At 39.2% G+C, this 15,833-nt stretch overlaps 1 protein-coding gene across 1 annotated transcript in view; it reads left to right on the top strand.

Annotated features, from left to right (window-relative positions):
- The first annotated feature begins 30 nt into the window (after positions 1 to 30).
- Positions 31 to 15,833, top strand: part of LOC102308303 (T-box transcription factor 4) — a 38,399-nt gene continuing 22,596 nt past the window's right edge. The window contains exons 1-4 of the mRNA XM_005930854.3: positions 31 to 3,417; positions 3,577 to 3,671; positions 13,461 to 13,580; positions 14,605 to 14,752. Coding sequence (XP_005930916.1) covers positions 3,274 to 3,417; positions 3,577 to 3,671; positions 13,461 to 13,580; positions 14,605 to 14,752 — 507 coding nt within the window. The 5' untranslated portion in view covers positions 31 to 3,273. The remainder of the gene's footprint in view (positions 3,418 to 3,576; positions 3,672 to 13,460; positions 13,581 to 14,604; positions 14,753 to 15,833) is intronic.

The following is a 15,833-nucleotide window of genomic DNA, read 5'->3' as shown; positions in this document are numbered from 1 at the left end:
TTATTATTATTACTTTAACATTATTAAGAAAGCTGACTTTCACATTTTCTTTACAAACACTGGCCTGTGCTTGGAAGTTTTCACACACCAGCTTAAAAGTAATTAGTTAATGGTACTGCTATTTAAAATATTTCAAAATGCATGGTTCACTTCATATATTTTATAATATTTATGTTGAATGGAGGATGGTTTGAAAGCTTTTCGTGTTCAGTTTTTTGATTGTTTTAAAATATTATTGGGAACAGGGCTGGAAGCCCAGCTTTATGTATGTATGTAAATATGCAAGCTGCTGTGATCATTGCATTTTACACTAAAAAATGACGTAGATTAAAAGCCAGACAATTGCTTTATTGTTTCCATGCATCAGTATTTGCTCATTTTATTTTGAGGAGTTTTTGTTTGTTTGCATTGAGGTTTAAATGCTGTCAGCTGATTAGAAGCAGTGGAAGGTGTTTTCTTTATGTCCTCATCAGCTAACGTTGTTTGTTGTTGAGAAGGACGTGTTGAGCACTGATGCCGGGCCTTCATGGTTCAGAGCTGTTGACACAAAATGGCGGCAGATTGAAATGTGTTACATCTGCCTCACACAGTTAGCACATCTCCACACACACGCACTGTTTTTAGCGTCTTAGGCTTTTGGTATTTGCTACTTCAAACTCTGCAGTCTTTCTGCAGACCTCTGGAAAATATGTGAACAACAGGCCCACTGATGCTGGCTGTAGCGTGGCATCATAAACAGGAGACATCTAAGTTAAATGTGTCAGAGAACGCCACACCAGCATAGACGGTTGTTGCAGTGTTTCCCACAGGGGAACATTGAAAACCTTATTTTGTGGCAGAACCTTTAATTGTTTTATTAAAAATGAGATTTGACCTGTGATTTTCTGCATGATATTTTCATTTCAAAATGCAAAGGTTCAAAATGATTGGTGCTTTAAGATGGCTGCCAAGTTTCACGACTTTCTTCTGTGAGGCCTTCGGCCGAACAGTTTTCCTGCTTGCAAGACAAGTAAAAGTGAAGCTTTGCAGTTAAATGAGCAGCTCATCTGTATTCGTGTGCAGTTTGTTTCCCCTGTTTCTTGCTTGCTTTGCTGCACAGCCATTACTTCTTTGTCTTTCAGTGCACTATAATATTTTCCAAGCAGATTCATTTAGATGATCATTTCTCCCTGTAAGCAGCAGGAACAAACCAGACTCCCTTCAGGATTTACATGTTTAAATAAAACCTTTAGATGCTGAAAACATATTTGGTGCCATGGATTTGTTTTCATGTATTTATTTACAGTCTATCGAAATGTTATAACGGACAGAAATATGTCCGGAATAGTCCTCAGATTGGATGTCGTGTGTGAGGCAGAAACAGGCTCATGCATGCGCTGTTGGCTTGTGCTTATCAGTTAAACAGAACTAGTGAAAGGCCTAGATTCACACTGTACAAAAAAGAGAAAAGAAAAAAAGCTTGTAGCTGTTTCTTCGTCAGATCTTATCTTTATTAACTTTCACAAAGGTCTCCGTCCGTTTACACTGGATGCCACCTCTCCAGTTTCATGGCTAAGAGAGTGGTTTCTCTATGTTTACAGGCTCACGTCCACAGCGTGCAGCCCTGAGGCTAGGAGACCGCAGCAACAGGTTTCACACTAGCATACTCTGAGCAGCTTTTGCCTTACAGAAGTACAGAAGCATTTCCAACCATTAGAAATGACCTGAAAACTAAACTGTAGTTAGACTTTGTCTAACTTTGTGGAGTTAAACAAAAGCATTTGGAGCAGAAGTAATAGTTGTAAACTTGCAGTACGAAGCACACAGAGAGCTGCATCGAGGTTTGAGGCAGGAACAGAAGCAGAAACAGCTGCAGTGACTCTGTACGTGTGAGGACAAAATAATAATGACAAGGATGAGTCTCCCATTTTAACGATGTATTACTTTGACTTGATTTTTTTTTCTGTTAACAGTTCTGTGTTTCAAATCGAAATGAAGATTTCAGCCTTTCAGAGCTGCACTCTCAGCTGCAGCGATGTTCACTGTACAGTGTGTCAGCCTAATTTACTGCTGAGACTTTGACCCTTTTGTGGAGTCTCATGCACAAATCTTTAATAAAGTCTGAGCTTGGCTGTCACGGAGCTAAACATGTTTAAGTCTCTACGGGCCGAGGTTCACATGAGATGGTCCTCAGGTGCTGGCATTCTCTAGATTAATGGATGAAATGGAGCAGTACAGAGTAGCTCAGTAGCACAGAGAGTTTTGTGACCCTCAGTTAACAGAAAAATGTTTGCCTCATTACTGGCGTGAACTTCAAACGGAAAATTGTGCTGATGCATTGTTGATATCGACTTAAAAGCAAACAGCGTGTGAGGAGAGAAGAGAAATATTGAAACCTCATTCCTCTGTTGTGCCACTTGAATATTATCACTGTATTTTCAACATTTTTGTCTCTCTGTTTGTATGCCCAGTATTAAACCACTACTTGGCTCAGGTTTCCTCCATAGAATTTATCAACAACAGCAGCCAGTGGTACCTGCACACCCAGCCCAAACCAAAGATCTCAACTACAAAAATAAAGGCTGCATATATATAGCATTCACTTTTTCAAAAATGCTTTTGGGTCTAAAAATGTCATTCAAATAGAAAATCTTTCATTGGCAAAAAGTGTGCGGTCTGTAATGGAAACCTGACTTCATACTACAAAAGCTTAGCTGGACGTTTTTATTTTGGAGAAGGGGGAAGTTTTACACACTCCAATTAAATCTTAGAAATTCATATTTAAATTCAAAAACCTAAATATGTAAGATGATGGCCCGCAGCTGTGCAGGCTCACAGTCGCACAACATGTGATCTGCACTCACACTGACGTGCAGTCTGTTACATTTGTGTAAAAAACACACAAAGGTGTGGCAAAAAGATAGAATTGTTGTTGAATAAAAGGTAGAGTTGTTTTATTTCAGATCATTTTTTAAGTTAATAAAAACTAGTGTTTAAAACATTTAATGAAAAACAAAAACTTTGAAATAAAGTTTTGCTTCCACATTAATCATTACATAGCATAAAATGACCATAGCTTAATAAAGTTCTTGGCACCACTGATTTAAGGCCAATGCTGTCTCACAGTAATAGAATATATATAGGAGTATACTTTATAACTGTATATGACATGAGGCTACATTACATCTGGAAAATGTCCTGTGCCAGGTCTGACCCACAGTGGCAGTTCCCCTCTGCTTTCACTGCTGCTCACTGATAAATCTGACAGCTGGGTATTCTTCTAATCCTGCAGCGATGCTTCAGGAGAAAGCTTCAACTGTGACGGACGAACATGTGAGCCGGCTCCAGACCGGCGGGGAGACGGATCTGCTTCCAGACCAGTCGCGACTGGGCCTGTCCACAGCTCCCACCGTTCCCAGCTCCACCGAGCCCGACCAGGTACGCACGGAGGGCAATCTTGCATCTTCTGGATGGACTGTGAAATAGTACGCTTTAGGCTGATTTATAAATTGCTCCCTTTGGTGTTTATATGCAACTATTTTGCATTTTCTTGGATGGTCTGAGTAGTTTTGATTGTAACTGTGACTCTTCCTTCAGAACATTGAGAACATTAAGGTCGTCCTTCACGAGAGGGAGCTGTGGAAGAAGTTCCACGAGGCCGGTACAGAGATGATCATTACTAAAGCGGGGAGGTGAGTGAGGCATGTTTCTGATGAACCATAAAAAAATTAAAAGAAATGTTTGAGTTCATGTTTGCAGTATTTTTTCCATTTTACAGAAGAGTAAATACTCTAGTGTAAAAATACTTCAAAAGAGCTACATTCAAAATGTAATCTAAGAAAATGTACAATTTCTCATGGTTTTTTCAGTCCATTGTATTACTGCATTTTTGTTTGGATATTGGAACACGTGAACCAGCCAGTGTCTGCTGTCAGGTATAAGCACTGGAATAAACAGTTTGTTCAGACGTGGAGTCAAAGAAGAAATATTAAACATCTGCCTAAATCTCTACAGTAAATGTATTTTCTGCTGTTGTTACATTAACGTACTGCATTACTGCATTGCAGGATTTGTGGTGGAGTTTATGAAACACAAAGATTACCTGAAAAAGTTTTTTCACCTGATTTGAATCTCCCCGTCAACAGTAACCTGGAAACGGTCGAGCTCCTTGTTATTCATAGAACATATTGAAACGTAGCGATAGTCTTCAGAGTGAAAACATGCATAGCTTTCTGGAAAATTGCAGGCAAAGTGATTTTCTAGTGATGGATTCATTATGCAAGATGAGTATCATATCTTTCTAGGATCATCTGTTTAGACAGCTCGTAGTAACGTACAACAGTTATGATTTTGTCTTTCAGGAAGAGACAGAAAGTTCCTGCCGCGGCGACTGCATAATTGAAAACACAAATGACTGCTCGGCTGGTTGGATTTAATGCGACCTGAGGATTAGATAGTGAGGCTGTTGGACATTAACCAGAGAATGAATACACTCTCAAACTGACCTCCGCCTCTCATTCCTCACGGGATGTTTTTTTCCTCAGCGAAAAATGTAAAAGGTCACCACATTTTTTCCTTAATGCTGTATAACCGTAGGAGATGGGCTTTTCCTTGTCCAGCTGATAAAGTAGGCTCTGAATCCTTAAAGCCCTTTGAAGAGTTGTATAGTCGTGTAGCTGTGCAGCTGTGCTGGAAGACCTATCGGAGTTTACCTGCAGTCAGTCTGCAGCGGGCGCGCTGAAAATTGGCTTCATCGCTGACAAGCAACAGATCTGAAAATGAAAATGATATCGACACCAGACTGAATTATTTAAGCACGTCATGAGCAGTGCATGTAGTGCTCACTGTCTCATCACGGTAGAAGGTATTTTAATCATGCTGCAGCAAAAAGCATTTGGCAGTAGAACATTGTATTTAATGTGTCGTTTGAACAGACAATAAAAAGCACCCAAGAGTGGGAACCAGGCATTACTGCAGACACAATCCCTGCTTTATCTTTCTAATTTTTTATTATCTCAAAGTGTATCACAGAGAGTCACAGCAGTGAGCATTTGCCCACTAATTTGGAGAAATTTCTCAACAGACGTATTATTACATTCATTGAGGTCATAAATACATGTAGATAAATAAAAAGAAAAGAAATGAAAGACGAAAAGAGGCAGGTTACAGGTCAATGGTAACTTTATTGTCCCCAACACAACACACAACAAATATACAGAGATTAATTCTTGGAATTATGTTGTAAGGAAAGAATGCATCATCGTGAATGCGTCTGAGGTTCACACACTAGTCTGTCTTATTCTTCAGGATGAGTGCAGCTTCAAAAAGCAGCTAGCATGGCTGTAAGCTCCTAATGATGACGCTAAAAAAATGATTCATAGCAAGTAAAGTCAACCATCTTAGAAAGCAATGTTACAATTCTAATATTCATTTGCACTAAATAAATAGTTCACCCAAGTCTGAAAGAGCTATGGAGGCAATTAGTCGTAAACCAAACTACTGGATAAACTAAGGTCATTAAAGTCTGGGTGATGTGATGGCTGCCACATGGGGACGTGCATTTCTGTAGAGCTAAACTGAACGGAAATCCATCCAAAAGCTGTGCAGATTGATTGGTTGGACAGCAGTTATATACCAACTGCAGGTTTGTTCTTGTGTATTTTGTTCATATTTAGTGCACTGCACAAAAAATGACCTGAAATACTGTCTCATAATTACTGGTTAATCACATGACTCTTAGACTGCAGTCGCAAATTTTGGTATTTGAAAATAAACGACATATAAAAAAACATGATTACAAAATAATGAATCTAAGCAGAAGAAAAATTTTTCCAAATCATTATTAAACTAATATTTAGAGAAGGTAATATAAATATATGTCAGAATAGGGCAAAGTACTTGCAGTGTCTGTCTCATGGATTTTTGAATGAAACGTGTTTATTACTCATTCACTGAAGTTACTCACACTGAGTACTGTAGCCAGAATTTTTTCTTGAGTAGAGATACTTACATACATACATACATACATACATACATAATATTATTCAAGTAAATGTAACTGAGTAAATGTAATTAGCAGTGATGGGAATAACGGCGCTACAAGTAACGGCGTTACTAACAGCATTACTTTTTTCAGTAACGAGTAATCTAACTAATTACTATTTCTATCGTTACAATGCCGTTACAGTTACTAACAAGAAAATACGATGTGGTCGCGTTACTATTTTTCAACAAACAGACGGTTGAAGCCGTGGTCAGCTTAACGCATCTTATATCAGTTGCAGGAAGTAGCTGTAAGTAATCTGGACGCTACAGCTTTAAGCAGCTGCGCGCTCCCGCGGATGGTAATCACTTTCTAGCACAACACCTGGAGCTCAGGGGCAAAACAATGGCATGAGTGCTGCTGTTTGGCTGAGGAAGAGTAAAGTAGACGTGGTAAGCCAATCACATGACCACTTAAAGACAAAGCAACAAGGTGCCAGTTTTTATATTGTGTTGATAGGCCACGTAAAACCAGAGTCATGATAAACAATATATACTCGGCGTTTTTACTGTCTAAGGACAGCGCTAGCAAGCACTCTCTGCTTATGACCAGTGGCGGTCCTAGCCTGTTTGGCGCCCCGGGCGAACACTCCCCCCCCACACACACACACACACACACACACATATTAAGGATTGTACATTAACATAAAACTGTTGTCGGAACCATACTGAATTTCACCAGAGAAACACACACACACACATATGAAGAGAGAGAGAGAGTGTGCATTGTATGCAAACAGCTACCAAATAGCCATCATAATTCATCATACAATGAGAACAGGACGAATCAACAACTGACAATGACTAATTAATATTAAAATCTGTAACATGATGTATTGTTTGGAGTTTAGTCTGTTACTGTTGCTATTTTTACCATTTCTTCTTGGAGGAACTGTAACGCACATAATTTCCTTAGGGATTAATAAAGTATTCTGACTAATTGGTTCAGGATGAGCTGCCATTATCCAATCACACGTCTGCTTACATGCATCTTTTGCTCGTTTCTGCTTGTTTTTTCTCTTTTTTTCTAAACTGAGCACCTGATGGCTTTGAATTTTTCTTGTCCATCTTCTATTGGTTTGAATTTTGCACTCCAGTATGAACAATCATCCCCCAACCCGAGGATCGCCATGATCTAACACACCTACACCTTAGTTCAAGATTCACTTTGTCTAAGGTGTATTTCTGGGATTTCACACAACCCATGATTCAAATCATGAATCCATAATGGGCTTGGATTTACAACATTATGAATGAAATGTGCTCTATCTGGAAGCAGCTGGCCCCTCCCCTTTCGACGGGTTGTGTGTGAGACTTTAAATCATCAAATTATAAATTTTCAATTGTTATTGATCCTTTACCCCGAGTCCTAAAGAGTATATTTATTTTCTTACTCTTCTTATATTTGTTTTTTGTTTACTTGCACTGCTGTAGCTGGAGCCTCGTCGTCTCGTCTCTCTATATGCTGGGCTGTAAGTAGCGGAGATGACAATAAAGTTTACTTTGACTTCAGCAGTGAGCAGGCGCACCGAGGGCTCTCGCGCTCACTTTTCACGTACAGAATTTCGAAAAAACATCGGTGCAAATTATAAGTCTGTATCATGATGTCTGGTGTTTTCGTGTTTTTGGTTTTTTTTTAAATTGTTTTATTTTGCAAGTTGGTTATTAGACGCTGCTCCAGCCAGCCAGAGAATCCCCCGCCGCCCCGCCCTCTCCTCCCTGTGCCGCAAGCAGCAGGCGCACCTCGCAAACGGAGGGCGCCTGCTGCTACCAGCAAATGGGCGATAGAAAACCGATCGGTGCCTATGCGCTCCCAATATGCGCTGGCTGGCAGCATGAGTACGAGCAATTTATTTATTTATTTATTTTTGCCGATGCCCGTGAATCCGCCCCCCACCACGATGCCGCCCCGGGCAACCGCCCGTGTCAAAAACCGCTACTGCTTATAACCCCCAAAACAAACAAAAAACAGCCCTTTCGTGTTGGTGGAAAAATGCACCATGTCGACCAATCAAAAAATGATATGACAACATGACATTTGGTTGTTTAGGAAGAGGGGGAAGTTTTAGGGGTGACGGCAAAAGAGAGAGAGCAGAAAAAGAGAGAGTTTTGAGATGTGAGAGTTGTGACGTTTAGCGTGTTTGGTGTAGTTAATGTGTTGTCTTGTGTAGTTAGTGTGTAGTGTTGTGGATAGTTTTGTGTTGTGTGTCAGAACAATGAGGCGACTGCTATCTCCAGGTAGAAACAGGAGTGATACACCTGCTGCTGTCAGACCTGCAGGTATCAGGCTGTGATGTTTCCTTTATAGTGGACACAAATTATTTTTTGGAGTGGCACAAATAATTTGTGGCATCTTATTGAAGAACAGCTGATTGTTCCGCAAACAGTTTGAAATGGTTATTTAAAAAAAAAAAACGGTCAAAGGTAAATGGCTGCAAATAACTTTGTTTGCAAAACTTGTCCATATGATTTTCAAATTGACAATTTATATTTGCATCTAAAGTTATGAAATATGATTCAATAAACATGTCTGTGGTTGTTACAGTAAAAATATAACTTTTTCTACTTGGATTTTATGTTTTTTGTCTGATTTTAGATCAGTTGTGTTAATACAGTCTGTCAAAATGAAAACATAACTGTAAATTCAGACACGTGAGGTTGTGCTGAAAACAATGATACCAAACAAGACAAAGTAAATAGTTTGTAAAGGTGAAATGTAGAGGAAACATCAGAAGTAGTTAAAAATGGCCAATTATGACCTGGACCCCAGAGGGTTAAACACTTTTTTTTATTAAGTAACGCAATAGTTACTTTTCAAGTAATTAATTACTTTTAGTATCTTGTAACTCAGTTACTAACTCAGTTACTTTTCTGAAGAAGTAATTAGTAACTATAATTAATTACTTTTCAAAATGAAACTTGCCCAACTCTGCTAATTAGTTACTACCCACCTCTGACAGTTGCACACACCAACACAAGTCCCTGTCCTAATGAAGGCAACGTCCAATCTTTCTTGTAGTTGATCCGTATGAAGAGACGACACACAGCTAAAATGAAAAGCAGCCCACAGAGAATTCAAAGTGATCACCACTGTTATTACTTCAGACACATGAACCAGTACAAAGGGAGGCTTTAAGCTGAACTACTCATTACCACTTTTGTTACTGGTTGAAGTTCAGGCTCTGGCTGCTGAGCCGGGGTCTGCATACACTCAGCTCTGGGTTCTCAGCTAGCTTAGTGTTAGCATGCTACCTGTGCTATCTGTGCAGGTGCTAGCAAAGAGCAGAACTTCTGTTAGCAGCATAATGTGATTTTTGCCCTGGATGCAGTTTGAACTCTTGTTCTTTTGTAGAATAAAAATAAAAGTAATATCCATATGTCTGTTGGAGGTGTTGTAGTCACCAAATAACATAATGTTGGCATTCCTCAGTAAAAATTGGCGTTACTCAACTTCTAGTTGTCGTTGGCTAATATCCTAACCCAACTAAATGTAAAGTTTAAGGAAAGCCAATCGTGAATCAAGTTGAATGAATGTAAACATATGCACAGGTTTTTCAGGCATAAAACTTTATTAACGACCACAGTCATACTGTTTTTAACATGTTTAAAAATGTGGTCAAAGAGACATTTGGACCAGCACAGAGGTGATTTCAAGTATTCTGGCAGGTCTGTTTTCTGGTATTCTGCTATCATTTGTCATGCATAAAATAAAATAGTTTCTCCTTTTTTATGTTTGAATGGTCACTTCAAAAGAACTGCCAGTAAATACAGTTAAGGGTGCACTTTATACAGGCTATGGCATCGTTCAGATTACATCATCGGTTCAGTTGTGATTGAGTTGGAACAACAGAGCAAAAGACAGACTTTGGAACCTTTTAGCTTCTACCTGTGTACTCCCTCTAACCAGGAGAGTCTGCTTGTGACTTCAAATTAGACGTTTTTGTTGTTGTTATTGTATTTGTTTGTTTTCTTATGATCATTTTTAGACTTTATTAAGAACTGGTGAAAATCAGGAATCAATAACAACTGACGGTTTTAATTAAACTGACCTAAATCACAAATAAAGCCTTTAAAATGGGAATAGAACCAATAAAGATCATATGGCTCTATAAATATGCAGAATTATGAAGAAAAAAACATTCATAATAAAATGTGAGTGTTATGTGTATTTAAACTATGGACACTTTTAATTTCTCCAGTTTTGTCATATATATATATATATATATATATATAGCAGTGCAGAGATGAGAGGGGAGTCAGGACAGATGCAGATGAACCCATATTTCCCAAACACTCCGAGATGAAACTAGCTCAGTCCTAGCTGAGTCTAGAAGACTTGTTATGATGAGTGTCATTGTCCAGGTGTAATCCTCCTTCTTCAAAGCACCCACTGCAGCTCTTGCCTCACTCTGCCTCTTTGTACACAGCCCGTCAAGTGAGTAGGAGCAGTTTGATAAGAGGAACCCGGCGCCCACAACAGGCCTTAGTCTACTAGGCTGTAGCGCTTCATCATCCTCATCCCACCCCCCCCCCCCCCCCCCCCCACCCCCCCCCCCTTACCCTCAACACTTCTTTTGATCTCGCTGTAGTACTGCAGATTCCCAGAGAAGGAATGGATCATTGGAGGGCCTAAACATGTGGGATTGTTAAGAGAAACAGCTGGCTGGACATAGAAACACACACACCCTGACACTGATATCATACACACACTCACTGACTTCCATTTCTCATGCCCCCCCTTAAGTTCACTCACTTAGTCACGCTGCTGAATGTATACGTATCCCTTCATGTTGTCTTTGAAAAGCAGTTATCCTGGGTCGATTTAATTCAGCGTTTTAATACATTAGACTTAAAATAGGGGCGGGACAAAATATTGATACTGCAGTAAGTACGGTATAATGAATCACCTCATCTTGCCATACGTTACTTGTACACCAGCAGCAAACACAGATATTTTGGTCGCACTTTATAATAAGTCAATAACCTATATCACAATATGTACTGTCCACGCTTTAATGAAAATAGGACTTAATTATCTAAAGTAGTTCCCTAATGGTACTTAATGATGTTGCTACAGTAGAACAAGGGAGTAAACAATTTTAAAGGAAAGGACAAACAACTTGTACTATTTAGGAGGTAAAGATATTTTATAATACAGACTGCTCCCTTAATAATATCAAATAATTACAACATCCCCTAAAATACTTTGAAGTGACTTGTTAAAAAAATATTATCTACTTTCTTTCCACCAAAACAGGCATTTATTAATTAAAAATATTTACAGTGTCATTTGTGTCTCCTTTCCATGAAAACAGCCGTTGGGTAACCACCTATTTCTATTTAATATTTATATTAGTGCGATTAGCTTTAGTGTTGCTGTTGGGTTCCCACCCTAGCTAGTAAATTGAATTTGCGATCTTTCACTCGTTGATTGTGATTTTGCTGATATCACATATATACAAACTTCCCAGTTCATTTAAGTCTGCCACTTTTTACTGCTATATGTTTTTAACCACATACTGCTGTTAATTTATTCTGTAATTATTCACATTTTAATTCTTATTAAAAATGTATTTTTTTAAATTTCTCAACTACAAATCCATATGTCCTTTAAGTGAAGTAGGTTATTAAATATTCAAGTCCCAGTGCCCCCATATAATATATATATATGTATATATACAACCCCAAAGCCCAACTCTGAACAATCTGAACAATGAGGAAACTCATTAAAGAGGTGAACATATACATACCTTGCCAAACAATGGTTTTATATTCATTGTTCTCTCTTTTCCTTCCAGTGAATCTGGTTCTCCCACTAGATGTCATGTCAGCTCCCAGGGGAAAGCTACCGGTAGCTCGCTTCTTATGTGAGGGGTTATTATTTGGTTATTCAGTTGAGCCTAATTTTCCTGGATAATTTAGTACCTGCTCACAGGACACAATTGCATAGTGAAAGCGATGCTTGTAGGGAACCAATGTAAACACAGAGTGTGATGTCACTCAGCTATTCATTGCATTTACTTGCTCAAGATTGGATAAAGATCCCCCAGCAGAGTGAGCCGTGAGATAGTTATGGTCATATTATACAAATCCGAGGGCCACATGTGTTGACACAGGCCTCCAACTGCTCCGACTGTGTGTTGCGAGCGGAGTCAGAGATGAGCAGAGGTCTGTTTTGAATGTTCTTCTAAGATTAACCCGTCTTTCAGTGAAGATGATAGCAGGACTGATCCCTCCTACTGATTGGATTTGAAGCCTGGGAAAGAGATTTAAATTACCTGCTCTCAATCCCCCGCCGCCCCCTTCATCTTACGTGATGGAGTATTTACAGTAACACGATCAGCACTATGAACTTTTGAAGATGGGCATTTGCACCATTTGGAGCAGCCAGCACGCAGACAGGGGTTTTGATGCCTTGCAGTCCTCCCAGAAAAACACATGAGGTTGTCCATTACAGTGTTTGACTATGTCACCATGGGCAACACCAGCAGATAAACTCCAGGCCTTTTTGACCATTGCCAGTGACAAGCCAGCTGTCTAATCTTCTGTCCAATCCGGGGTGCCATTAAAAACCACTTAAGGCTTTATAAGAGACTGCAGAGGCTTTTGCAAAATTTCCTTTGGCACAGATGGGATGAAAAAGTTTTTGGTTTCCCAGAAGAGGTCACAAAAGGTAGCTCCCCTCATGTGCTTTATAGCCTTGGCTGCTATATTAACATATTTGAGACATTTAAAAGATCAAGCATGTTCCCATGCTTTCAGTGACATCTCACAAATTGTTACCAGGCCAAGAAATGTGAGATTTTTCTTTTTCTTTCACAGACAGGACTATCTTAAGCAGAGGTTTGTTAAATAAATGCTGGATTTGTAATGCGTTTGATGTAGTTTTCTGCTGACAGGAAGGTTTCATTAACGTAACATTCAGGTAGGGTTTATTTCAAATGTCCAAGATGGAAACTTTCTGTCTGTCTCTCGAATCCTGTGATCTCTGTGGGTCCTGGCTCTGCCAGCTCCTGCTGCCATGGAGCAAATCAGATCTTCAACTGCACCAGCGCCAATACTGGTCTCTTCCTACAAGCTGAAATTTTTTTTAATGGCCTACAAGATCCTTTCTTATGAAGAAAACCAGTGCAGAGCGCTACCATTGAAATTTGTTGCCTTCTCTGGAGTGTGACATCATGTACGGATAACATAATCGTCCAAACTTGTGTCCTTTGAAAGAACTCCTAATCACTGACGTGATATGTTTACCGCACTGTGCAGACAGGGCTTAAGCTCATTCATTTTAAAGCTGAGGGTGGACATCTCTGTCCATATTGAGGCCAATTAAGAACTAATTTGTGTGGCAGTAGCTGAGATCAGCTTTTCTGGGAATATTTCACGTTGTTGCAGAAACATAGAGTGTGTGTCCAACAGTTTTGCTTTGTGTTTTTCAACAGGAGGATGTTTCCTAGCTACAAGGTCAAAATGACTGGGATGAATCCCAAAACCAAATACATCCTACTTATTGACGTTGTCCCAGCTGACGACCACCGCTACAAATTCTGTGACAACAAGTGGTGAGTTTCAAAGGACACAAGAAGAGGTGTGTGTGTGTGTGTGTGTGTGAGTGTGTGTATGCATGTGTGTGTTAAGTAATGACATTACAGTTACTTAGCAAACAACCATGTCGCTTCACGAGCAGTGTTTATTCGGCCTCAGTTCATCTCACTGTGTGTGTGTGTGCGTGTGTGTGTTTGGGATTAATATCCCTACTTTGTTACTGTCATCATTATACTACTACATTTCCTTTTAAAAAATTACAAATAATGTGGAATACATTCTATTATCTGAGCATGGCTTTCTTCATTAAACAGAGGAGTACCAGAGTAATAATCTGTATATAAATAGTACCCCTCCAGAAGAAGCACTCCTCAGGAGTCTGTCCATTCACAAAAATGCATCCACTACAATTCTTCTAATTCCTTATTTAACCCAGAAAAGAAGAAACGTAAAGAGGAACTGCTGCTGGTTTGTTTCAAATATTCTAAAAGAGCAGAACCTTTAGAGTGACCTAAGCAGGTAACTGTTACTGTGGCTCCTCGCCAGCAGCACCTCCTTACTGCGGGGCAATTACAAAACATTTAAAAAGAAAGAGAAAAACTACCCAAGTTTGACTGTTGCTCCAGCTGATTTTGTATCTGGAGTTGATGACATTATAGTCCTCCATGCGTTAGCACAACAAAATAGCTGCCCTGCCTTCATACTGAGGACAGACAAAATAGTTTTGCCAGGAAAAGCTTAAAAAAAGAATTCAAGCAGACCTTCAAGCAGAGTTGTTTTACAGCCATTTGTTTCTGATCTTGTGGCACGGCATGCAGTTGGTGGGTTCTGGTGTTTCTCAGTAACACCTTGCAGCAGTATAATTAGGAATGAAGTTTTAGCAGGGATCACTGCTTTTCAGTATAAAGGACTTAATGCTGTGAGGGTGGAGAGCCTTGTATGTCCAATGTTAAACTTAAAGAACCTGGCATAGTCCCTGAAAAACAGCCCTGGCTCTTGAAAGCAACTATGCACTCTGTTCCATTTGTAATCTGTTTTTAGGATGGTGGCTGGGAAGGCTGAGCCGGCGATGCCAGGCAGGCTCTATGTGCACCCTGATTCCCCTGCCACTGGAGCTCACTGGATGCGGCAGCTGGTGTCATTTCAGAAGCTGAAGCTAACAAACAACCACCTGGACCCTTTTGGGCATGTGAGTAGCTATGGAGGATGTTAGTTATTTAAATAAGCATTTAGTGATTTTAGAGGCTGTAGCGCTTTGTGATGCTTGCTGTCTAACACTGCGATGTGAATTAAATGTTAATCTCATGTTTGGAATGAGATGCTGTGTCCATCCATCTTTAGAAAACACTTGGTGACTAATATTCACAATAGGTTAAAAATGGATAAAAGAATAAGATAACATTGATGGATGGCTCAATACTTCCAATATAAGTTACAAAAAATAAAAAACAGGCTTGCTAACATAGCAACCATAGAACCGAATATAAGCTAAGCTAAAAGCTAAGATATACTTATTTATCCAAAGTTGAGAAACTCCTTCATTACAGCATTTATAAAACAGGTCAAATAAGTAGAAAGGCATATATCTTCATATCTTTAAAAATAATCAAATAAATACAATACATTAAAAAAGTATGAATTTGAACAAAATGTTTAAGTAATAAAAACATAATTAATATGAACATAAAATATTTAAAACTCCAGAAAACAACAGGATTTATTAAAGGAAGTGAAACCAGCAGTGCAGTGCAATAAAGTCTGTGACAGTGCAGAGTTGAACTAAACTGTTAACATAAGAGATGATTCTCTCCTAGACAGATGTGTTCGACTGCTGAGCGTTACTGCATGTGGTACGAAAGATCATCATCCTGTAAAAGCAGGTGCTCCATTACCTGTTTGTTCAATGGCCTCGTCTCTGCCACAGCTTCAGATGTGTCAATTTCACAGCCAGTCACAGAGCCAGCTCAGTAATCCAAAGTGTCGGTGCCAACAGGGTGAAACACACTACACGAGAGAAAGATTCATACTTTAAAATGACCACTGTGCTTAAATCACTGACTGTCAGTTACAATTTAGTCAACAGTGCTTTACTGTTAACTAAACATGAAGTTATAATGAAACATGCTAATGATAAAAGATAATAAACAATTGTTTCCAAACAAATTCATGAACTTTATTGTAAAGTTGCAACTGATTATACTAAAAAATTATTAATGAGTAGGGGAGACCGGGGATAGTTGTAACGCGGGTCAGTTGTAACACTTCCAATT

This window comes from Haplochromis burtoni, unplaced genomic scaffold (assembly GCF_018398535.1).
Source record: "Haplochromis burtoni strain Fernald_Lab_line unplaced genomic scaffold, NCSU_Asbu1 Contig_132, whole genome shotgun sequence".
Classification (NCBI taxonomy): domain Eukaryota; kingdom Metazoa; phylum Chordata; class Actinopteri; order Cichliformes; family Cichlidae; genus Haplochromis; species Haplochromis burtoni.
Note: the sequence above shows the minus strand (reverse complement) of the source record. Positions and strands in the feature narration are given on the sequence as shown.